The 25,749-nt window shown below is 40.1% G+C and overlaps 1 protein-coding gene across 2 annotated transcripts; it reads right to left on the bottom strand.

Moving 5' to 3' along the window:
* Positions 1 to 854: 854 nt before the first annotated feature.
* LOC139745470 (UDP-glucuronosyltransferase 2B1-like) lies at positions 855 to 25,749 on the bottom strand. 2 transcript variants are annotated; one of them, XM_071655861.1, is made up of 4 exons: positions 24,712 to 25,749; positions 9,280 to 9,508; positions 7,000 to 7,219; positions 855 to 1,847 (listed from the first exon to the last, which is right to left on the bottom strand). In XM_071655861.1, exons 1-4 carry the CDS (start codon positions 25,597 to 25,599, stop codon positions 1,556 to 1,558), a joined length of 1,629 nt encoding a protein of 542 aa, XP_071511962.1. In that variant the 5' UTR covers positions 25,600 to 25,749; the 3' UTR covers positions 855 to 1,555. The 2 variants fall into 2 exon arrangements, with proteins under 2 accessions (XP_071511962.1, XP_071511961.1); XM_071655860.1 differs by lacking the exon at positions 24,712 to 25,749 and adding an exon at positions 21,699 to 22,733.

Genomic DNA, 25,749 nt, shown 5'->3' with positions numbered 1-25,749 from the left:
TCAAAACACGAACTGCTTCTTCAGGCCCACATCATGACTTGTTCACCTTTTACGTCATTTCATTTCTATCTCACACACATACCCATGAAGACATTAAATTAATGGTGATCGCATAGGAACTATTATATACCTCTAAATATAGATTCCTCTCATCTGATTGGTTAAAAGTGGAGTCATGAAAATAGCTGTGCCCCATTTTTGATCGAAATGACGTCATGATTTACTGCGCCCGGGGCATAGAATCAACTGTGCCCTGTAAATAGGTTTGGAGACAGTCGCAACCCCGTACACATAGATCACTCACAATAAATATTATGTACGCACCAATAATACGACCGCCGCGCTGTCGATCAGCGTTGATTACGAGTGCTGTAAAAGAGACTAGAATCTATATTTTCGGTGTCTATATTTCGGAATCTATATTTTCGGTATATAAAACAAATAATGACAGCTTGATATTCGGGGCACAGTTAAAATTATGTAGGCCCTCGGTGATGTGAAAATCAGAACTATGCCCTCAGCTTCGCTTCGGGCATAGTTATGGTTTTCACATCACTTTGGGCCCATAATTTTAACTGTGCCCCTCATGGCAGTCATTATTTGTATATTAACCCCCTATGCGCCACATTATTACCTGTCCATAGGTTTATGTGTGAAATCCGTGCATATTTGACTCATTGGCAAAGGAATGTTTAAAGAATGCAAGACACATTACACATTGATGCTTATTTGGATTTTATCATTTCCCCCTGAACACACTGTCATTTTGAAATAAATTCATCAAATTATTCGAAGATACATTTAAAACAGACATGCGAAAAGTAACGAGTTGAGAGTACAAAGGATTGCTCATGAATTTTCCCTGTCATAGTATTTCTCCTCTAATGGGCTAGAGATGATAGCTTATACATGTATCGCAAATGTGAAGGAATGTTCGCGGTGTTGGACGACGTAATGTTGGGCATAACGTAACGACGGAGCAGAAGATGGTACACCTCAGAACCGAAGTATAGCATTGCGCTTGCCTTACTACATGCACTGCAACGACCACTAACGATACTGAACTTCAGCATAGTGATGCACCATTATTGACCATGGCACGAACACACAACAGTTGACATCTCTCGTGTCAAGACGAGTGTAGGTCGAAAGAAGAAGGAGCTAGGGGGCTTTCCTACACTACAAGCAACACTCACTCAAGGAATCGATATAAGGATTTGCATAGCAGAACATACTTCAGTTTCCTCCTTGATCAAGCGGGGGATGAGATGAAAGACATTGTAAAACAGCATTCTTTATCATGGCGTCATACTTACATAAATCGTGCAATTGACTCCGGCAAAATTTTATCTTTAAAAAAAAATATTGCAGGGGTGTAAGTGGAAAGAAACAGAAAGAGACTGAGTAACCGAACTAATAAAGTGGAGAAAGAAGGAGAGAAAGTGAGCTAAAAAACAAAAGCAAAACAAAACAAACTTACACCGAGTTTTAAAGATGAATAGAGCGAAGTAATTACTGTTGTGATCACAGAGATTAAACTCTTTGATTGTAACACCTAATCCTTCTTTGATTTTGTGGGACCGCCCCATCCTATCATGCGACAGCATAACCGTAAGCAAAATCGAAGTGTAAAGAAAAGGACTAGGAGAACGGCGACGAACACGGCAATGAGGAAGGCAATGACGTCGATTAAGTGGTACTGGAAGAAGTTCAGCTCGTTGGCCGGTGACCGCATGTAATCGCCGCCGAACTTGATGACGTGCTCGATCCAAAAGGCAGCACGCTCGGGCGCCCTCATAGGCTGGTCTTTGTTAATGGCCGACACTTTCTTCGCGACGGTAGTGTAGCTGTGTGTAGAACATGTTGTGAACTTATGAACACATGTATTTGCTCATGGGTGGGCACAATAGTTTAAAAATAGCAACGTTTACTTATCTGTTATTATTATTATTGTTATTGTTATTATTATTATTATTATTATCAGTATTATTATCATCATCATTATGAGTACTATTAAAATCATCTCGTCATTATCAAAATATTATCACTATAGGTTTTCCCGGTCACTCCATCATATGCCTTCAAATAAACACAGCGCACGCACACAAAAACATTCGGGCATTCAAATTCAGAATTCGAGCAATCAATTATATTTATGGGAGATTTATTTAGTTTTCGTCAAATCAAATTCACGCGTGTGCGTTCAACTTTTAGATACAAGCACTGCATACTTCCTATACTCGTGCTTTCAAATTCCCGCAGAGCTTGTTTAGGACGTTCAATTTCATTTATCAGGGTGATCATTTTCCTACTTCTTTCATCAGTTTAACAAGGAAAAGTAGAAATTACGCGGTGCGTAATATATGTCCCCGCCGGAAGTAGCATTTTGTAGCAAAATGTGCAATATAGGTAAAAAATCAAGGTCAAAGGTCAAAATTCTGTGTAGAAGTTTTGAAGCCCTCACCTAGTGCCATCACATAAAGCAAACGGAATCGAAATCGGGTGAGAAATGGCGAAGGAGTAGCATTTTGTAGCAAAATGTACAATATAGGTCAAAAATCAAGGTCAAAGGTCAAAATTCTGTGTAGAAGTTTTGAAGCCCTCACCTAGTGCCATCACATAAAGCAAACGGAATCGAAATCGGGTTAGAAATGGCGAAGGAGTAGCATTTTGTAGCAAAATGTACAATATAGGTCAAAAATCAAGGTCAAAGGTCAAAGAAGTCAAAGGTCAAAATTCTGTGTAGAAGTTTTGAAGCCCTCACCTAGTGCCATCACACAAAGCAAACGGAATCGAAATCGGGTTAGAAATGGCGAAGGAGTAGCATTTTGTAGCAAAATGTACAATATAGGTCAAAAATCAAGGTCAAAGGTCAAAGAAGTCAAAGGTCAAAATTCTGTGTAGCAGTTTTGAAGCCCTCACCTAGTGCCATCACATAAAGCAAACGGAATCGAAATCGGGTTAGAAATGGCGAAGGAGTAGCATTTTGTAGCAAAATGTACAATATAGGTCAAAAATCAAGGTCAAAGGTCAAAGAAGTCAAAGGTCAAAATTCTGTGTAGAAGTTTTGAAGCCCTCACCTAGTGCCATCAAAGCAAACGGAATCGAGATCGGGTTAGAAATGGCGAAGGAGTAGCATTTTGTAGCAAAATGTACAATATAGGTCAAAGGTCAAGGTCAAAGGTCACGACTGAAATTCTGTGTAGAAGTTTCAAAGCTCCCATGTAGTGCTATCATATAAAGCAAACAGAATCAAAATTGGCTCATTAATGACAGAGAAGTAGCAAATTGAAGATTTTGATCACACAAGGACGCACACACGGACACACGGACGGACGGACGGACACACGGACGGACGGACGGACGGACACACGGACACACACACGTACGGAGCCCGTTTCATAGTCCCCTGCTCGAACTCGTTCGGCGGGGACAATGAAGAGAAAAAGAATCGATTTTTGAAGAAGCGAAAATGGGGTGAGGATCTAGGTATAGGAAGAGGCACATAGGTATACACAACCCAGAAAGGCTTATATTCAAAACAATAAGATTATATTCAAAGTTTCTGTATTGTTCTGTGTTTACGTATTCTTGGGTTTTCATTTCAAAACATTTTATAAGATAAGGTCCGATTTGCAGTGCATCCAAAGAGCACAAAGAAAATTCAAACATGCGAGTTGATGGCACCGCATGTACTTGATAGGACAACGCCCCAACACTAACCACACAATGCATCAATTTAAAGAAAAAATGACCCACGTGATCTCAAATAGTCATGATGGAAATTGATAAGATATCAAACAACAAACGAGGTGTATACAATGTTTATATTACCAGTTTCAATGTACTCGAAATTGTTTTTCTCGAAGGTGTCAATCAACTTCTCTCCAAATATGCTCGTTTGTATGTAATACAGTGCATCATGTACCACAACGTCCGGGTTAGCATTTTACCCTTGTCAAGTAAAGTAACATTTTAAAATGAATAGGTGGACCTATCATATACGGCAAAATAAATAATCTTCATCATGAAGCCCAATGTAATCAAGGCTAATACCCCGGTCACACAGCACTCCACGTCTAAATCACGTATAAAAAGTTATGAAAATGTGATGGATGTGGTCGTAAGTGGTAATTTTTTGGTCAATTTTGGTTTGGCCGTGCTTTGTACGGGGTATGGCCGTTGGCGGCTGTTCCACTGCTGAAGCACTGCCTAAGCACGGCTAACCACGTCCAGCCACGTGCATGTACGCGGAAAAATCAATTTGTCAGTGATAAGCCGCTAAACACACGCTATTTCCAGTGCTACCAGCGCGTAACACGCGTCAGATGACCGTGCTCTGCCCGCTAAATTTTCGCGTCTTACCGCGTCTCCCCAAGTTTTAATCACTGCCGGAACACGGATTATCACGTGCGTTTCACGTGTGTTGCACGTCGATCTTTACCACTTTTGCCACCCGTGGTTGTCCGCGGAGTAAAATTGTGAGCAGTTCAAAACTTTTTACCGCGTCCGACGCCGTTCCGAGTTTTCCCCGCGTCCTGCCACGTCTATAAATCGACCGTAGCTCGTCTTAAACTCGACATCAACGCGAACAACATCGTCTGCTTCACGGGAGACCACATTTAGACGGGTTTTGGCCGTGATTTAGCCGTAAAGCGCTGTGTGACCGGGGCTTAAGTGAAAAAGACACACCTACTCGGGCCGAAGGGAACTTAATACCATACTTCTTTTGAAATGAATGCACTTATTTGGAGCGTGGCTGCCTTTTCACGAATTGGAATGACCGACGAGACTATGTCGCCGGCTTAAAATGAATTTGAATGTTCATTGCCGAAATGCATGCCCCTATCTAGACTCGAATGGATAGTGACTTTGGATGACCGGATAATAAATTTAGCTGCTGCTTCTGTGCATCCTGCGAGCGTGGAATGCGTAAAATTGAATGCTCGGAATATGAAGTTGAATGACAAAATTATGATGATGATGATTATGATCATTAACAATGATCATTAACATTACTGCGAGTTTAGATACGCAATACATAATAATTCGACTAGATATCACAGCTGTTAGAAAGTACACATGTACCAAAACATTATATAAAAATTGATACTGCTGGGGGAAAAGATCATTTTTCGAAAATTTCTGAAATGGCATGTAGGCCTAATGAACGTCAAGATTTCATGAAAGTGGTGTATTTTTTCCATTCCTTTGTTGCCGTCACAGTGAGTGAAAGCACGATATCAAAATTTACAGTGAGTTCGGGGACTGGAAACGAGTGGGTACTAGAACGCATACAAGAACGAGTAAACAATTTGTCCATTATTTCTTTTGAGGTATCTTGGTGCTTGGATGTGTAAGTAAAACAAAAACAACAGTATGTCTTGAATACAACCCATTTCTTTTTTTTTTTACTAAGAACAAGTGAAGAGACTTTAACAGCTAGGAATGAGAGATGTATTTTCACCTTAATGATAATGCGAGGAGCCCAATATTATTCTGTAATCTTTGCAATCTACGTAATTTTGCCGTAAGAATTTCCGTTTACTGTTTTTGCAGATTTCGGGAGTATGGGGAGAAAGGGTGATAATATCGTTCTAATACCATTCTAACATAGGTGAACACTGGCGTAAGACCTGACCATATCCCGGGTGCCGTGTTACAGCTTGCTCATTTTTCTTCAAAAAAATTATCCAAGAAAATGTGTATCAAGTACACACACACACATACACACACACACACACACACATACACGTAGACTACAAAACTGTTCTAACCGCATCATAAATCTGTTTTTCTCTTTCTTTTCGGCATATCAAAAGAATCATGCCTACACGCAAACAACAATAAAAAAGAAATCAAACTGGCTTTTCTATCGACAACATACCTTGTCATTCTTGATTAGGCAAGCGGAAAAAACACTTCTGTCGCATCAACGTTTGTTTTGTCGGTAAACTGCTACATAAAGTTGATCACAATTACAATTCTTGAGCATATCCCAAAGAACGTTAAAGGGTGTGTACAGTTCTGGTTGAGGTGAGGATTTAGCTTTTAACGTTTTGCGAGATATTCAGAAACCACTCTATGAGATGTCAAACAGCATGCAATTCTAAGGGGTATCAAAAGTTTATTTGATGAAAATCGATTTGGAAATGGCTGAGATATCCAAAAACAAGGTGAAACAAAGAGATCCTAATAAAAGCGTGGCCTGTCTCCTTTTATTATCACTTTTTGGATATCTCAGCCATTTGAAAATCAATTTTCATCAAATAAATGTTGAATCCTTCTTAGAATTACATGCTCTTTCATATTTCATAAAAGGTTTCTCATTATCATACTTAGGAATGTTCAAAACATGAATCTCCACCTCAACCAGTACTGTACAGTCCCTTTAAGCACAAGCCATTTGAAGACTAAAAATCCAACTTACTGCCTATTCTATATTTTACGTAGTGATGCTTGACTGTACAAGCGGAAAAATATGTGATTTTTTTTTTTTGTCAAAACAGCCTTCTTTTGTCTACATCAGTTGCCATTTAAAGGGATGGTACAGTATTGGTGGAGATGAAAATTGAGCCTTTAAATTTTTGCGAGATACCAAGAAAACACTTATGATATAGTACATAGCATACTATTTTAAGAGGAATTCAAAGTTTATTTGATGAAAATCGGGTTTGGAATGACTGAAACATCCAAAAACAAAATAAAACAAAGCGATCGTAATAAAGTGTGGGTCCCACACTTTATTAGAATTGCTCTTTTTTGGATATCTCAGCCATTTCAAAACCAATTTTCATCAAATAAACGTTGAATTCCTCATAGAATTACATGCTCTTTCATATTTTATTAGAGGTTCCTCATTATCTCACCAAAAATGTTAGAAACTTGAAATTAGGTCTCAACCAAAACTATACGATCCCTTTAATTTTATTAAATAACAATCTAAAACCTGTCTCTCTGTCTGTCTGTCTGTCTCTCTTTCTCTCTCTTAAAGCTAACCTTGGGTTATTGGTAACCTCGGTGAGCGTCTCGTATATGAGCTCGGTGCTGAGATCCTGCTTATCTATCTTTTTCCCCATTCCTCTGGCTTCGATCCTGGCGGCGACGTCGTACTGGTCACCGTGGAGTGGGATGACGACCACGGGAACGCCATGGTAGGAGGCCTCCTGGAAACCGTTGTTCCCGCCCTGATACATGAAGGCGCGCGTCTTAGGGTGACCTGGTATAGAAAGTTGGTAGAGAGATACAAGTTAGTATATCACTATACTATAGAACACATCTAATCTTAGAGGATACATTGTGTTTTTGCCTTTGTTTTCCTAAATTTTAAGAACTGTGTTTTTTTTTTTTTGAGGGGCTCGATAACGAGCACACTTGAGGAAAAATGGACATAGATGATAGTTCTTATAAGTAATCCACGGTTTAAAATTGGTTTTGAACTCTTAATTTGCTTTGACATTTTTCTTTCTGTTATCAATGAATAAAGCATCATAAGAATGGAGACCAAACAATATAAGAATACATATTTCAAATTTAGGACATAAGATAAAAAAAGAAATGTCTTTATGGCGACTAGTAAGCATCCATCATTTCGAGCTATTCTTTCAATAGTTTTATAGTTCATCTTGACAATGTGAGACGATATACTGTCACATGATCGGAAAAATATTGAAACAACATGTTTGAAATTTTGATGCTACAACCCAAAATGTGGTAAATATATATATGCCATGAACGAGATTTCATTTAGATGGCTCAATTGTTTTAAAGAGAACAAGTATTCGGGAATTTTAACATTGTAACTTAACATTGGATCCTTACCCTTTGACCCCATGGCCAACAACTTTCTTCAAATACTTACAACTGGTAAATAGCTGGTAACATCAATTATTCACAATACTCTGGTAGGAAAATCTTTCCCTACACAATCATTGTAAAGTGATGCATGTACATACCTAGTTTCATTGTTTATTGTATAATTACATGCATATAATTATATTGAGGAAGTTCCAAGGTATGTAGAAAATATTGTAATTTCAGCGCTAGACAATAGAATTTTTTTAAGATGATTTGTGGCCATAATGAATCATTGCCAACCGTAAATTCATAATGTTTCATGAAAATGCCTTGAGCCGTTTCCAAGATATCGAGAGGGAAACGTGATTTTTTTTTAGCATTTCCACTCGACCTATGACCTTTGAAACAATGGTCCAAAACTTTCCTCTGAGAATCTTTATCAGGTAATGCATTTATACATTAAGTTTTATGAAGACAAATTTATTCATTGCAGAGATGAGGAGGAAATAATGAAATTTAAGCAGATACACCTTAAAGTTGATAGCCACTCTTCGTTCACTCATACATACATAATAATGCCAAGTTTTCATTTTGATACTTCAAATGGTTCTTAAGTTACTCTGTCCATAATATTGGTTACGGACGGACGGAAAGACGAAGGACGGAAGGACAGAAGGACGGACGGACAACCCGAAAACATAATACCTCCGGTGACACTTCGTGGCGGAGACATTAAACAAATGAAATGGATGATGAACGATATCAAAACTTTCTATGTCTTTACTTTGTAGACAAATTCTCTGGGTATTTAAGATACATGACAGTGGAAAATATGAATCGGAAAGACGAAGGGGTGATATTTATAATATTATAAATTTCATAGTAGAGGGGGCAATACCGTACTTGCGATATAAGTAGCAGTGGTAGAAGTAGAGAATCAGGGTCCGGTTTCATAAAAAGTTGATATGATAGCAACTCCTGCTGGGATGGCAATTGTCATGGTAACGACAAGAATCCAGCTTCCTGATTGGCTGTTACTATTGGAAGTTGCCATTCCAGGAAGAGTTGCTATTCTAACATCTTTTTATGAAATGGGGCCAGGAGCAGGATAGAATAATATTTGTGTTTCATTTTTACTTCATACACATAGATATTCATATAGGTATAAAAACAAGAATTATTTTCTACCTCGCAATAAACTGACAACATGTTTTTTTACCTGGCATTTCACGACTCATAGTTTGTGACTTCGTTCAAAAGAGCAACCTCGCGCTGAATAATGTTATGCCTATACGGTATATTGATTAGAGACAAGTGGTTTGGTTTTTGTTTTGTTTTGTTTTGTTTTGCTCTGTTTGTTTGTTTGTTTATTTTTTTTTGGGGGGGGGTGGGGGTGGGGAGTTATTACGAAGAAGAGCCGCGACAAGTGGCCTTGTCGGTTGATGAAGAAGGGGGGGGGGGGGGGAGGGGGGATTATCTTACCCAGTAGGTCGTTCTGCGGCAGCCATGGCATCGTCTTGACGTTTGGCGGTAGGTCGTAGTCGGGTAGCTCCTTCAACTGCCAGATCACCTTCTGCGGGAGCTTTGCAAAGGCGTCGGAAAACATCCTCACGAGGTCGGGTCTGATGACGGTGATCGACGCCAGGTAGGTACCGAGACTGAAGACGACTACACCGTGCTCGCCGGAGCTCTGGACAAAGTCTTCAAGCTCCTGCAGAGACAGAGGGGGAAGAGAGGGAAAAAGAGAGAGAGGGTAGGGAGAGAGAATGAAAATTAATAGACGTCAGGAGTTCACATAGCATTAGATTTTTAAAAAAAAAATCACGATGGAGTTGTGTTTAAACAAGTTTCAACCAGATGTCGGAAAGCGTGATCTTATAATTCATTGGATATGACTGCTATTTGTGCCTATACTAGGTGATTCTTGATAGTTCGAAAACTATTTAACAGATGACACTGTCATTGATATGAGTAATAGCTGAATAGTGTACAATTTACTTGGAGGTGATTTGACTATGAAAGCATGAATCAGTTTCAAAAAATGCAAGATTAAATCTAACGTTAAGTCCCAGACTTTGGTCAAATGTGTACCCTCTGTACAAAACTGAACTTTACACAGGAACCAATAGGCGTTTTCACATCAGCCCGATAAAAATCCAAGCACGAGATATTTTTTAACTTCCCAAGTCAGAAAATAGCGCGCTATTTCGAAACATCGGGCTGATGTGAAAACGCCTATTGAGTGTGTGCTGACAATGACCCTTTTATAGACATGAATATCACGAATGCCACCTTTTCAGAGTTCTGCTGACAAGCCTTCTGGACTCTTGCTCCAAGGCATGTGAATGCTTTATTAATAATTCATAATGGTTTACCCTGGGTACTGCTAGTCTGAATTCATGCAAGGATAAAATGCATACACATGAAAAAAGTAAGCACAGGTTTTAATATGCTTGCATATACACTACATTTCATAATGAATAAAGAGTGAAGACTATACACAGCTGTGAAAGTGGAATTTCTCACGAATTTATAATAGACCAGTCAAATCCCGGTTATTAGGACCATTGTCCGATTGTAACCACATACCCATACACACCAATTGACCCCTGTGTAAAGTTAACGTTTTGTACGGAGGGTTGAAAATAGAGCAAAATCTGAACCCTAAAGCTTGAATTTAATAAAATTGAATTATGCTTTCATTTCTTTTTAATTACCTCCAACAAAATTGTACACTATTCAGCTATTGCTCATATCATTGTCAGTGTTATCTGATACAGTCAAACCTGCCTTTTAAATAGCGGCCACTGAAAAATATGCTTTCATTTCTTTTTAATTACCTCCAACAAAAGTGTACACTATTCAGCTAATGCTCATATCAATGTCAGTGTTAGCTGATACAGTCAAACCTGCCTTTTAAATAGCGGCCACTGAAAAATACCCCGAGAGAAAAGCCCTGTTAGAGACCTGTCTACCGAGGCCAGCGGCCACAAACTTTGCTTCCCGCGACATAGACTTTAACCTGTCTATAGCGGCCACAGACCCAATGGAGCCGTAACCGGACCCTGTTTCATAAAGCTGTTCGTAAAGTTACGAACAACTTACGAGCGACTGGTGATCAGTTCTGATGTGCTATACTTAATCAGAATTTCCATAATTCAGCACAAGAACTGATCACCAGTCGCTCCTAAGTTGTTCGTAACTTTACGAACAGCTCTATGAAACAGGGCCCGGTTACGGCTCCATTGGGTCTGTGGCCGCTATAGACAGGTTAAACCATAAACCGTTCATATGAGATTGAGACAATGATATTATACTTAAGTCTTATATATTATATTAAGTCCTTTGTGTCTAATAATCAATGTCACAAAGGTCGCAAAATTGGAAATATTTCGAAACTGTCCCCCATCCCCCCCCCCAAAAAAAAAAAAAAAAAAAAAAAAACTTGTGTACACACGACCATAATACCAATACAGATACACAGCAGTACATATGCACCTCCCTGGTACATTGTACTAGGTGTTACAAAAATAAATCCCACATTTGATTCTTAATCGTTCAAAAACTGTATATCAGATAATACTAACATTGATATGAGCAATAGCTGAATAGTGCAGTTTGAGGTGATTTAAGAATGATAGCATATATTAGTTTCATCAAATTCAAGATTCATTTTAAGTTAGGTTTCAGATTTTGCTCTGTTTTCAACCCTCTGTATAAATTTCACTTTTGCACAGGGGTCAATTGGTGTGTATGGGAGCGTGTGGTTAACACCCTGACAATTAATGGTCCTGAACAATGGCCAGGATTGGAACGCTCTATTACATGTTTATGAGAAATTCCACTATCACAACTAGTCTTTATTCATCCTGAAATGTAGTGCATGAAAGCACATGAAATTATGTGTTTTTTTCCCCATGTGCATGCGTTTTACTCTTTACCATGAATTCAGACTAGCAGTACGCTGGGCAATCCATCATGAATTATTAATAAAGCATTCATGTGCCTTGGAGCAAGAGCCCAGAAGCCTAGTCAGCAGAGCTCTAAACAGGTGGTATTCGTGGTATTCATGTCTGTTGTTCAGGGTCATTGTAAGCACACACTTGCAGACACATCATTGGTTCTTGGTAAAGTTCAATTTTGTACAGAGGGTTCAAATTTGACAAAAATCTGGAACTTAACTTTAAAATTAATCATGAATTTAACAAAACTGATTCATGCTCTCATATTCAAATCACCTCCAACTAAACTGTACACTATGCAGCGATTACTCATGTCAATGACAGTGTTATCTGATGTACAGTTATCAAAAGTGGGATTTTCTTTCGTAACACCTAGTATTTCCTTATAAATACACACACATGCCCACACACACGCAAACACAAACACAAAGAAACAATGTAAGACAATACACTCGACATTGCTTATAAGACATTTCTCTGATGGCACGTGACGGTTCAAGTAAAAAAAAAATATATCAGAAAGCAAAACAGCGGGCAGGGTCCGTTCATAAAAAGGCTATTTGGTCAAGGTCAGATGTTGTACATGACTATAATGGGTGTAGGACACCCACCGGTAATTTTTCCCCTTTTGTACCTGATGAATAAAATGTTGTAAAGAAGGTATACTAAAGCTCGTCTGTAATCAAAACCAACGCATCTCGCAAGTATAATGCGTACTATACAATGCTTTACCCTCTTATGCTCTCTGTGCCATTAATTCAAACGTGCACAAATCCCTCCCATATACCTTTGGAACACAAAATAAATGAAGCAAACAAAGGGTTAGGATACCTTGTGTGAAAATCACTGTTAAAGCAGACTTGATTAGTTTTGCACTGATTTTCCCCTCTTTTTTAAGCATGAGCATGAAGCATTTTTGGTGAGTATTTCTTTTTACGACAAATTCACCTTGTTCAGCTTCTGCACAGGGCGGATAGTTAAGCCTCCTACGGGGATGATGTTTGGTGTTAGAGGAAATGGGTAGTCGCTTGCGAATTGCACATTCAATAAAAGAAGGTCGAAATCTGCAAAGGAATGAAGGGGGTGGATGTTGAACTCGTCCAGGCCAACCCTCTGGGCCATCTCGACAAATCGTGACGTCGAGAGCATGTTTCCGACGATGGGAATCATAACAGACATCATTAGGTTCATCAATCTCTCTTTAAACGACATCCGGTTTGTTAGACCGGATGTCACTTCTGGCTGGTAGGCGATGTTAACTGGAGTACCCATGGTTCGCAGGAGACCGCCAAAGGGACCGGAAGGCGCGATGCACACCATGGTGCGTCGTCGCGTTGATTTAAAGTCCTTCACCAAAGCGGCTTTGATGTACATGGCACATGGCCATGTGATGTCGACAATCATCACGTCCATGCGCTCGAGCTTCTGCATGAGCTGTTTATCGCGGAGCACCATTTCGCAGTCGTCCACCCATCGCTGGAAGCCAAGCTCCAGGAACGCGAATCCCTCTGAAATTTCATCTTCTCGCAACACCAACGTGTTGGCCTTGTGGAAGTGATCCCGTACCTCCTCTACGGGAACGGCATGCTGAAAGATCTCGAAGGAGAAGTTGGCGTACTTCGGATCAGTCGCGCGATGCTCGAAGGCGTTGCTGACCAGTGCTGTGACGTTGTGGCCCCGCTCTACAAGGCTCTCGCCGACGGACGCTGCAGCTAGGAAATGGCTACCCTCGCCATAGATAGCTGATATCAGAATGTTTTCAGCTATCACAGCAGACAGCTCGATGCACCCTAACACCATGAAAGCATAAAATCCAAGTTTAGATCCAACTGCGCGACAGAAAGCCATGGTTACCGTATCTTATGCACGGCACTTTTGTAGTTATCATCGAGGACCAATATACGTATCATGCTACGCTGGAACGCACATAATTCCATATCTCCCACATAGTCCACATGTATACATTTTTCTTCTTTTTTTTTCGAAATGCGTACGCTATGTGCAGTATTTGTATTAAGTGCCGACGTGCACCATAAGTGACAACAGCATGGCGACCAAACGTGTAGTATATGGATAGTCCCTTCCTATGAAGGTTTTCGAGGGCAAGCGGGCCTTGTTTGACTACACAGGACCTTTAGCACCATTATGTGCATAAGTAATTTCATATCTCGTCTGCACTAAAATAAGTACAGTACTTTTGAAACGACTCTGAGATTTCTCGTTTTAAAGGGTAGCATTGATTGGCGCAGACACGGACACTCTATATTTACCAGTGTTTACTGTCAATGGCATTCAAGCATAAAGAGCTGAAGAACGTGGGAATAAGTTGCTCTTTGGTACGTGTCGGAAAAAAAAAACACACACCAGACGAGCCGCAAGAATTGTCATTGTTACACAAAAATAATACGCATGTGTATTCAAATTCTAAGATTCGCAAACAGTTAACCTTACGATTTCGACTCAAACATTGGCCCTATATACATGTATAGAGAGCGTTTCGCATGTGATCTTTCTTGATCAGCAAAGGCACAACGATTTTCTTTTCAACTGAATAAAGCATATAATTTGATTCGTGAGACCTCTGTGCCGCAAAATCCTTCGGATTTTTTTTTTTTTTTTTTGGTATCGAAGTGAAACAAGTCTATTTGATTTAATCACTAGCAAAGAGGATTATTTACGTTTCATTCTTACTCCATAAAGTCCGTATTTACGTATATACATAGATACTACTGTATGTATATTTCCCCAAATATTCCAACAAAATGGGCATTCGATCGTTTAATATAAATGCTAAAAATCCACAAGCTCCCTCACGTGTGGGGGGGGGGGGGGAACACACTCCCCCTTAGGTCCATCTCCAGAGGGAGGGTCACCTCCCTGATCTCCATAAACATTGAAGGTCCACACAGTGAAAACGTGCACGTGGATTAAGAGGTAACAGGTACTACGATTTCGTCACATTGTCCATAAATAACAATTTCATTCTTATTTTCAATTAAATGATATGAAAATTTTCCCGCATAGTGGGAACTAGATAGTTGAAGTTCAATCTCTCTATAATTTCACCTAATTGCATTTGGAGGCAAGTTAACCTTTTTTATAAAGTTCGAGAGACAACTTTTTTCCGGGTGCTGAGCATGGATTCACACAACACGTGCAGATTTGACTCACAGTATAGTCTTCCTTTTAGGGCCTCTTAGAGGAGTTTGAGAAGAAAACGTCCTTTCTTTTTGAAGTGAACCCATCGTATGCACAAAAACACTGAATCCTCCTAGTATCTGAAAGAATATTTTTTTTTAATTCATCCCCCCCCCACATTTTGTTTCTAATGAAAATTATCATCTGCTGTAAAACATTTATGCATAGACGACGGGTATGCCCGGTGATGAAAACATCGGAAAACGGAGTTACAGTGAGAAAAAAAAAAAAGGGGGGGGGGTTCGGAAAAATCTGAACTCAAAGACTCTTCAATGGTATATTGTACATGCAACTTCGCCTGGTGGTTAGCTTGACTGACTTTACTCTTGTCAGACGCACGGCAGGGGCTCAAAGTCCAAGTATATCAGAACCGCGAGGGAAGTCAAAGGTCATCGACAGGTTCACTTTCCCTGACCTTCTTTCAGGCCATTGTTTGCAAGGTATACGACGGGGGATAGCTCCCTCGTAGATTGCTTCCTCTTCCAGCAGCATATAGTATGTATCTGTCACAATGATCGTAATACCACTGGGAGCAGAAGTGATAATCCAGGCCATGCTGAATGTGATAGTAGCATAGTAGTAGTAGTAGTACAAAGAAGTAGTAGTAGTTGTAGTACAGCTGTAGTAGTAGTAGTAGTAGTAGTAACAGTAATAAAATTGGTATAATAATGAATAGCAATTAGTATGCGCCCTCAATCTAGTCCTACTAGATGCACACAAGGGTATAGATAACATGAACAAACCATCATAACAAATTAATACGTCCTCCAAATATTGAAATGAAGCTTGAATTGATGGAGAGCAGCGAAATTAACTCCATAAGACGGGAGCAGATGCCACAAATTCGTTATTGTGGCACCAATAAACTTTATTATACACGTACCATGTTCAATCTTACAAGATCGACAACGGAGATACTTTCTAACTAATTTAAGTTATTATCGCGCAACTGAGAACTCATGCATTTCTGAAAAGAGAGATTTACACGCCGTATATCATATAGGTTGAGCTATCTGTTTTGATTTCTTTCAAAGGGGAATGAAACTCAAATGTACATGTGGATAAAGTGAATGCAGCCATAACGGTAGAAAGCATTAGCGAAGGTTTGAGGAAAATCGGGCAATCCCATCAAAATGTAAATGGATTTTTAAAGTTCTGTGCAGTCATCGCTGGACAATAAGACTAGTTCAGTTTTGACGAGAAAATATATTTTACGGGGAATTCCACAAAATTTCATTTTCTTTTTAATGACAATTTTACACACTCCCGATCCCTCGACTTCATATTTAGGGTAATATCATTCTCATTACTTTCTGAATGAGGTACATGTAAATCAAGTTTTCTTTCATTATGCTAGAAAAGTGAAAATATCTTGCTTTTTATATTTTTTGTATCATTCCTGATATGTGACGTCACAAACTGTAGAAGTCTTCCGATCCATTGATGGCTGCCCCAAAGCATTCTTAAAAAATCAATACTTTTGAACAGATTGTCCAATTGTCCTTAATCTGTCACCGAGGTGTTCTACTAAATGTAGCTGCATTCATACAATCTACATGTGTGCTACAATTCGGTTTCATTCCGCTTTAAACGTTAGGCTATTAGCACTGTGATGAAGGAGATTGGGTCACGCCCATGCACACCCAATGTAACAAAGCGATAGCTATACATAGTGCGCAGCAGTGGCAAATATCTACTCTCCTCATCTCCTCATCTTCTGACTATAAACTCGATAGATTCTTCACAATAATCAGGGAGGTGGGAAGGCCATAATGAGCTGGACTACTCCCTGGATTACTGCAAGGCCACAATCTTCCCACTATCAAACCCCTTTCCATTCCCTGCTCCCAATTTGGAAATTGAATCGAAATTTCGTAGACCGAAATATAATATACTGCTGAAAAGGTTTATGTAAATGATGGTTGTCAAAACAATTGTCCTAATACAGAATGATAAACTTTGATCACTTTCATTTGAGATGGTATAATGAAAATAATGGTAATATTATCATGAACACCATCATTTCGCTGTATAAGCAATATCATTGTATCCTAATTGTAGCAAAAATAACGGGAGATTGTTATCGATTTACTACAAATGATTTGTCAATCAGTCGCGATAAAAACAACTCGACGCATGAATTTATCAATTTGAATAAATAATGGAACATGGTGGTGATTTATTAGGCCAGGGTAACCCCAACAGTATGATAACCCATTCTTCTTGAACGATGGCATCATTACAGGTAAGTGTATTTCATTCTCATGTTCGACATTACCCTACGTAGGAAGCTATCGCATGGTGTCTGTATTTCTCGCTATTTCCTGATAAGGTTTCTAACAAGTGCCCGACCAACCCACAGGCCCTTCAGGTTTCAACACATGCACATGTAAATGATTCTCCATAAGTATTTTAGACACGTGTTTACGAGATTTTTTTAAACAAATGTATGAAACACACGAACGATTCAGTCTTTTGTGCTTTATGTAAAAGTAGACTACCTTATTTCACTCGAGACCTGAAGTTGCTAGGTTGTTGCCATTTTTTTTCTATTCTACTAAAATACACTCAGAGGTATCTTAAGAAAGACTACACCTAATATCACTGACAATTTTCACATGTTTTCTGAATCTACGCTCAGACAAAATAGGTAAGTCTGAGAGAGCGTTTCCAGTTTTCAAATGAGGTGTACGTTTGCCACCCTTAACGATACGCAACAAAGATTCAACAGTCTCAATACATGTAATAGTTAATAGTAATCTGAAGAAAAATAGAAGAAAAATTTGTTGGAAACATATGGAATGTTTCTAGATATTGGTTTCACCTGCAAAAGTGATATTGAGGGTGTCATAAATCGACTCAAATCAACATGTATTTGCATTTCAGGGAACCTTCAAGTACGTAAACGCATGGGGCTAAGACTTTCAGCATTTCTAAGGTTACCCATTGTATTATTGCTCTTCCACGTCGTGAACTGTCTACAGCACATATTGATTTTTCGTGGCTCAGATATGCAGTGCATTCTGCACGCAAGAGAAAAACCCATGTGGCTATGTGGCTCTGTGTCAGGTACTTACATGTCCACAGCATTTGCATACTCACTGTGAGAGTCTGAGCTGCTGAAACAAACAAAAAAAAGAGAGAGGTAGGGGAGGGATTATAGCTTCTACATGGGCGTCTACATCTCGTGGGTTGGATGTAGGCCTATCAATATCTTACCGTATCTAGTTGCTCTGCTTCGCGCGCTGTTAGTCCACCGATTCTGATCATATTGGGAGAGAGAGGGAAGGGGAAGTCTGATGACTGGTCAAGATTGAGCAAGAACAAATCGAATTCTGAACACGACTTGAAAAAGTCAAAGCCTCCGTCCAGGCCAGTACCCTCTCTCAAGTCCGTGAGGACGGGGTTGGTCACGAGAACGGTGACCACATTAATTGCCATGGAGTAGAACCAATTCTGCATTCTCTGAAAAAAGTTCATGTCGGGCGAAAACCCGGTTGTGACTTCGGGGACCAAGGCGGGGTTGGAGCTGGTCCCGGCAGCGCCGAAGACAAAACCTGGCGGGGGTGTTGCCAACATAAGTATCATTTTGGTATGTTTTGTATGATTGGTATTTTGGGCGATAGCATCTTTGATGAAGAGACCGCAAAACCACGCTAAGTCCATCACAATAGCGTCATAAACTTCTAATCTGCGCATAAAGGACGTATCTTTCAGAACTGTCTTGCAGTCGTGCAGGAGCCGCGTTCCCAGGCGACGATACATGGTCATAAATTGCAAATTCCTCTGAAGGAAGGCCATTTCGTTCATGGCATTGATGGTCACGCGGACCTCCTCGTCGGGGATTTCGTGTCTGAAAATTTCGAAGGTGAAGTTGGAGAACCGTGGATCCTCGGCGCGATGTCGGTATGCGCTGCTGATGAGAAAGCTCACGTTATGACCACGCTCGACCAGACTTTGGCCGAAGACAGCGGCAGCGAGAAAGTGACTTCCCTCCCCATACAGGGCAGACACGAGGATGTTGGCTCCTTCTGTCGGGTTGACCATCTCAGAGATCGAAGTGGCAACGATTACGAGAACGACACCGATGACTTCTCGTCTACCCAGCATATTTGAGTCGTGATATGACAGTATTTATGTAAAAGCATTCAACATGGCCAACACAATGTCACGGTGACACGACATTTGCTTTTCACTGAATTTAGAAAACAATTCATCCAGTAGACAGGCAGGCCTGTATACAATTCTTGTTCACTCTCCCTTCTTACAAATGAGTACCGGAGCTCCGCTTAGTGATTGTGCACAGACCGTGAAAGGTGTTCGGAAAGCAGGTAGTGCTCGAAACACTTTCTCTTTTTCTATCCTCTTCGCCATGTCACACCGTGACTCTGCTTTTCTCTTTACATTCATCTCTTGAAGCATCGTCGTTGTGAATGCTACTAAAGGACACGAAAATGCAGCGAAACAGCTAATTTCCCTTCCTATTGTATTGTGTTTTTTTTGTGTGTGTTTTTGTTTTTTGTTTTGTTTTGTTTTTTCTTGGGGGGTGGGCGGGTATTGTATCCTATAGATTCCAATATTCACTTAGGGTTTCGGCAACAAGTCACACGCGACGAATGGTTTTCTCTCCCATACACTGGCATGATACAGGACGAGAGAGTGTGAAAATGAGTCAATCGATCAGCTTCCATGATGGGCTGTGACTCCAAAACCACATGGAATAAATGCCAAAAGGTGAAGGCTCTTGACTGCATTTCCTTCCTTTCATTTTTTTTTCTTCTGAAAGATACTCGTAAATGAAAGTCACACAGTCACGGGCAAGGCTTTTATACGCTGTAAACCTGTGGTCAGCGGACTATAGGGAGACCGGAAATTTTATTCGACTGAACTGTCGTGTGCGAGTTTGTGGTTATCTATACATGTATAAACTGTAATATGCACGTATTTACAAATGATAGCTTCCATGCCAAAAACCCAGATAAATTCCTGGCAGAGACCAGTTTTTCAACTCATGCACTTATTGTCAAGAAAGAAGGAACAGCAATGATAATCTAAAAGATACACACCGTTCTCCTTTTCCTCATATCTAAAATGATATAGGAGCGTACTCTTATTATTATACTGTATATATAATTATAGATAATCATGTGTAACTATAAATTTATAATTATGTATGTAGGCCCTATATAGGAATGTATGCATGTATATGTAAATATATATATATATATATATATATATATATATATATATATATATATATATATTATATACATGTATTGGCCAGATTGTGTTAAGTAATGATATCGACACTTTATCTTAATGCATCAGAAAAGCTACTCTTCTTGGACTCGGCTTCAATCTGGACTCTCAGTAGGCTCTACACAGGTTCACGCAAAGCATTACCTGACAGTGCAGTACCTATAATTGTTGCAGTTTGCATAGGAGTCATGTCAGAAACTGATCCCCGTAGGCTGTCATTGACGGTTACAGCTCGTTATTCCGAATGTTCGTTATTCCGAATGCTCTTTAATCCAAAGATTCGTTATTCCGAAGGTTCATTTTTCCGAATTTCATTTTCGGATTAACGAATCTTCGGAATATTGAACCTTCGGAATAACGCCACAAATGTCCGGATTAACGAACCCTTTCTCATTTTCGGATTAACGAACCTCTAGGTATAGGGAATTTGTGTGTTTCGGATTAACGACCCCTCGGAATAACGAACCTCTAGGTATAGGGAATTTGTGTGTTTCGGATTAACGACCCTTCGGAATAACGAACCTTCGGAATAGCGAACCTTCGGAATAACGAACAGCACCCGTCATTGACCATAGGATAGAAAGGATACTGGAAGATAATTGATCGATACTATAAATATTCTGGGGCTGCAGGTATCATGATGTAGTCATATCGGCTGGAGCATCGTACCTCATAACTAGGTGAGAGTGTAGGCGTGAGGCGTGGTAAAATCTGTTTAGGCTAACGTGAGTGCAAATGCAGCCGTGTCGTTTCGATTCGAACATGATAAAACAACAAACATCGGCAAGTATCTTCAGGAGTGAATGAGGCTGATTAAGAAGAAAAAGAAGTACAAGTATAATAACACGAGTAAATTCTACTGCTTGATATTTTCCAAAAATAAAGAATACAAAATATAAAAGGTGCTCTCCTTTTTTCGCTACGGAGGTACTCGTCCGAATATTCGCAATTCGTAAGAATGATGATAACAAAGCAATAATAAAACATATATAGGGTGATGGGATGATACAAAATCCTGTCAAGAATAGAGAAAACTCAATAAATTTATGCCGCGATGCCAATGAAGCTTTTGGCATATAAGCAAAATAAATATAACATAGTAATCGTATATGTATTGATATGCATAATAAAGGAAGTTCTCTGCGTTGACACGAACTAATAGACTAACTCCTAGCGAACAAGCGACTTCACATTTTCAAACTGCTCGTCACGCAGAAAGAAAAGAAGTTAACGTTACTGTGTTTTATGATAGAAGTAAAAAAAAAACTTATGCAGCAGCGAAGAAAAAGAAATAATCAAAGACGGCGTTGGCGATATCAGTATGCATTACCGATGCCATCATACCCACTTTGTAATTGCTACTTAATAGCACTTTCCCTTTAAATCATTATGTCATGTCATGTATCATCAACACTGCTTACTCTATCAGCTCACGTTCTCAGATAATTTTATGTTAATGATTACACTTCGCAAATAACTAACCGGTTCGAGAACAGCCGATGGCCTAGTTGTGAGCCCACCTACGGCGATAGTACTAGGCGACAGCGGGATCGGAAATTCGGAAGAAAAGTCGACATTCAGAAGGAATAGGTCAAAATGAGCGTAGTCAAGCCATGGATTGATATTAATATCTAGACCAACGTTTCTTTCCATTTGAAAGTACGGCGGTGTGGCGACGTATCTAAGAATCATCTTGATCACACAGCTGTGGAAAACGTTGGACATCCTCTGCCAGAAGTCCATCCTGTTGGAGAAGGTGCTCATGGTTTCGGATTGGTAGGCCCAGTTAAAAGAGGAACCAGACGCCTGTAAGAATCCACTCCAGGGAGGGGTGGAAATCAGAGCTACCATTCTCACTTCTTTGGACTCTGCCCTTTCCTTGTCCAACATGGCCTTGATATAGAGACCACATGGCCATGAGACATCCATCAGCAACACGTCAACACTGAGGAACTTTGACAGGATGTCCTTGTTGGAAATCACGGATTCACAGTCATCCACAGTTCGCCTTGCCATGTGCTTCTGGATCTCCAAGAATTGCCCGCTGGTTTCCTCCTGGAAGGCATACTTGTTCAAATCGAAAAAGGCTTGGCGCACGATCTCTGGCGGTTCACGATGCTCAAACACCTCGAAGACAAAGGAGGCATATTTCGGGTCCCTGGTGTGATGAGCGTAAGCGTTACTAATCAAACACGTCACATTATGACCACGCTGCGTAAGCGCAAGTCCGATGGATGCCGCGGACAGGAAATGGCTGCCCTCTCCATAAATGGCGGATATCAAAACATTTGCTGCGTACACCTCCGAGTTCACGCACCCTCCAAGAAAGCAAAATAGGCATACAAGGATGTATCTATTGGCATTCATCATGTACCGTACACAAAGAGTACAATGGCATTAGAAGGACTATTTCCTGACAGTCAAATTAAGGCTCCTATAGCCATTTTATCCTAGCACAAGCGAAATGAATACCATGTGGTTTCGACCTCACATGTTACTACCAAGATTCTCTATCGACGTCGCAAGTTCTCAAGTACACACAGTACACGCAACAACAGTCGCTTACACGTGGATGGCGCAACGTTCAAAGGTTGACAAGGTATTGACCTTTGAGAGCATGGCCTACTAGTATACTATTCGCTGCACGTTAGACATTGTTGACAGTGTTGGTTATTGACTTCCCATTCATCATAAATGCAATATTCATCACTGGCAGAACAGTCAGCTGGAATCACACACTTACGCTGTGGTAAAACGAACAGGTCGTTGCGTTGGCCTGCAATGGTACTCCAGTGGTAGCAAAGCAAGGACAAGCATATTGAGAACGCGAAATGGCATAATCAATCTCTAACGTACACTGTATATCCCCCCCCCCCCAAAAAAAAGAATAACGACAACAACAACAACAACAACTTACAATAAGATTTTCTACAATAAAACTTTGCAAGTGGTGATTCAATAAAAATGCAATTTCAATGTGTGAAAAACTATAACTTATTACGTACATCTTTCAGAAAACCCCATTCGATTTGTTTCAGTGGTCACAGAGAAAGTGGGATCTTTGTAGAGCATGTCAGGAGTCCCCTCCCTCCAAGTTTTGTCCACTGCGCTCACACTTTACAAAATGCCAAGAGCATCCGGGTGCTTAACTTGGAAGAACGGACCCATGATATGCTTTACACAATCCATATTTCTCTGTGACCACTTAACCAGATCGAACTGGGTTTTCTTCAAGGTATTGGTAAGAAGTTATGTTTTCTGTCCATGAAATATACACTTAGCATTCAGATTTCTTAATCATTTTAAAAATTATCAATGTGGAAATAAGTTGTTTTGTGTCTTCTTTTTCTGGGGGGGGGGAGGTAGCACATGCTTTATAGTGCATTAGTAAGGGTGCTTATTTCGTCAGTTAGTGATTCTAAATTTGATACCGGGTTTCAAACACTGATAGCTTACATTTCCACACTTCTTCGGCCTGTATTCCCTCTTCCTGTGGTGTTGAATTGAAAGGGTTGGAATAAGTCTTATGTCCCAGTTAAGTGACAATCTTAATTAGTGAGTCTAGTTGACGTGAAATGATTTCACGTCTTGTTCAACTTAGCTTCATTATTGGCCTGAGTGGAGCCCTGTCAAACAAATATTAGTTGGGGTTTCATTAAAATAGGGTCTCAAACTAAGTTATCAAATTTAAAAGTCCGTTATGTTTTCATAAAATAGCGATATTCATTTATATGTGTAGCTCTATATTGAGTTCAGTATATACGCAATACCCTCATAGGTATGCCATTGATCCACAAAGCTAATACACTATTCGCTGATTAAAATACTTGAAGCTTTAACATGAAATACCTCCCTTCTGTTATCGATTTTGGTGGAATTTTTACCATTTTGGTTCATCTGATTTTTCTCCATAAAAGTCATATGGAGTGATGAGACATCCGAGAGAAAAACAAAAGAAGTGCCTCTTCATACAAATATTAACTTAAAGGCATAATCATCCACGAGAGGTGAACCAATCAAGTGACAATGTCGACATTTTATCTAATACATTAGTCATTATCATAGAAAACGTCGCTTCCTGTCGTACAATGCTCTGTTCTGTATGTCAGTGCAATTTTTAAGCCAATGATCAGTATTGGTCAAAACTGTTAGAAGTTTACAAACATTCGTGCTAGTTTAATCTTTAGTAGCAGATTATTTATCCAATACTTATATATTTTTTCTTAGTCTATGCTCTAGACTTTTCTTTTCTTTTTCATTTTCTTTTTTAGTCTACCATAACAATGCCTTACATCAACTTATCCATACGGAGGCAACTCAACACAGTTTGTGTGTACCATCAAAATCATATGGCGCAATGATCAGCAATACCTATAACATTCTGGAAAAAGAAATATAATCTCTGCATGCTGTAAGATGGAAATATTGTAGTAATATTCTGTAAAAATGTATGCAAATTTGCACGTCCTGCAGATGCATTCTCCAAAAATCTCACCTGACTAAGAAAAGTCGGGGGCGTGACAGTGAGTCCGCCAACACGAATGAGGTTTGGGGAAGTTGGCATGGGGAAGTCGGATGACCCGTCCACACTCAGCAAGAACAAATCGAAATTGGAGATGGTGAACACCGGATGTATGGAATTGGGCAGACCTACGCTCTTCCCCATCTCTCGAAACGGTGGTGCTGAGGTGTATTCCACCCACACACGATAAAAGGCGTATATCAAGACATTTTTCAGTCTCTGAACGAAAGTCATCCTATTACTGTAGGCAGTCGTTGATTCCGGTTGGTACGCGTGATTAAATCCTGAACCCGAGGCTTCCAGAAATCCGCTCCATGTCGGAGTTGCCGCGACAGCTACCATAGCGAGCTTTTTCGGTGTTTCGCTATTTTGCTTCAGCATTTCCTGAATGTAGAAACCGCATGCCCATGCGACGTCCATGACGATTGCGTCGACGACCTCCAACCGATGCATCAATTTCTCGTCGGTAATCACCGCTCGGCAGTCGTTGACAAATCTATCCATCAACATATCCATGAGCTTCAAGAATTGCCCGTCGGCATCTTCGAATGCGTATTTGTTAAATCCGTGGAACATTTCTCGCACCTCTTCCAGGGGTACAGGATGCGCGAACATCTCAAAGGAGAACATGGAAAACCTAGGGTCTTTGGCTCTGTCTTCGTAAGCGCTGCTGATGAGGAAGGTGACATTGTGACCCCGATCCACTAGGCTACGACCTATAGCTGACATGGCAAGGAAATGACTTCCCTCACCGTAGATGGCCGACAAGAGAATATTCGCTGCCTTGGCATTACCAGAATTCCATACAACACCAGCAAGTATTATGCTGAGGGCTGTTGTTAATGCTTTAAATGCATCCATGGTTTTCTTTCGAAAATCCCTGACCACTATACTCTCTTTGCGTGGTTTCCAGCGCAGTGCTTGAATCTGCTGTGCCTTTTGCGAATTTTCAAACAAGAACACTGCTCGAACGTGATTCCACGATATTGAACTTTGGTCTGCTGCAGATTG

The sequence above is a fragment of the Diadema antillarum genome, unplaced genomic scaffold (genome assembly GCF_040938485.1).
Source record: "Diadema antillarum isolate AM-2024a unplaced genomic scaffold, OU_Dant_1.0 seq00001269_RagTag, whole genome shotgun sequence".
NCBI classification, from domain to species: domain Eukaryota; kingdom Metazoa; phylum Echinodermata; class Echinoidea; order Diadematoida; family Diadematidae; genus Diadema; species Diadema antillarum.
Note: the sequence above shows the minus strand (reverse complement) of the source record. Positions and strands in the feature narration are given on the sequence as shown.

Coding starts and splice junctions, on each gene's coding strand:
- LOC139745470 (XM_071655861.1), bottom strand. CDS start 25,599: ATGGATGCATTTAAAGCATTAACAACAGCCCTCAGCATAATACTTGCT. Junction 7,220..9,279: donor GCCGCAGAACGACCTACTGG/GTAAGATAATCC, acceptor TTTCTATACCAG/GTCACCCTAAGACGCGCGCC. Junction 1,848..6,999: donor GAGGTTACCAATAACCCAAG/GTTAGCTTTAAG, acceptor TTCTACACACAG/CTACACTACCGTCGCGAAGA.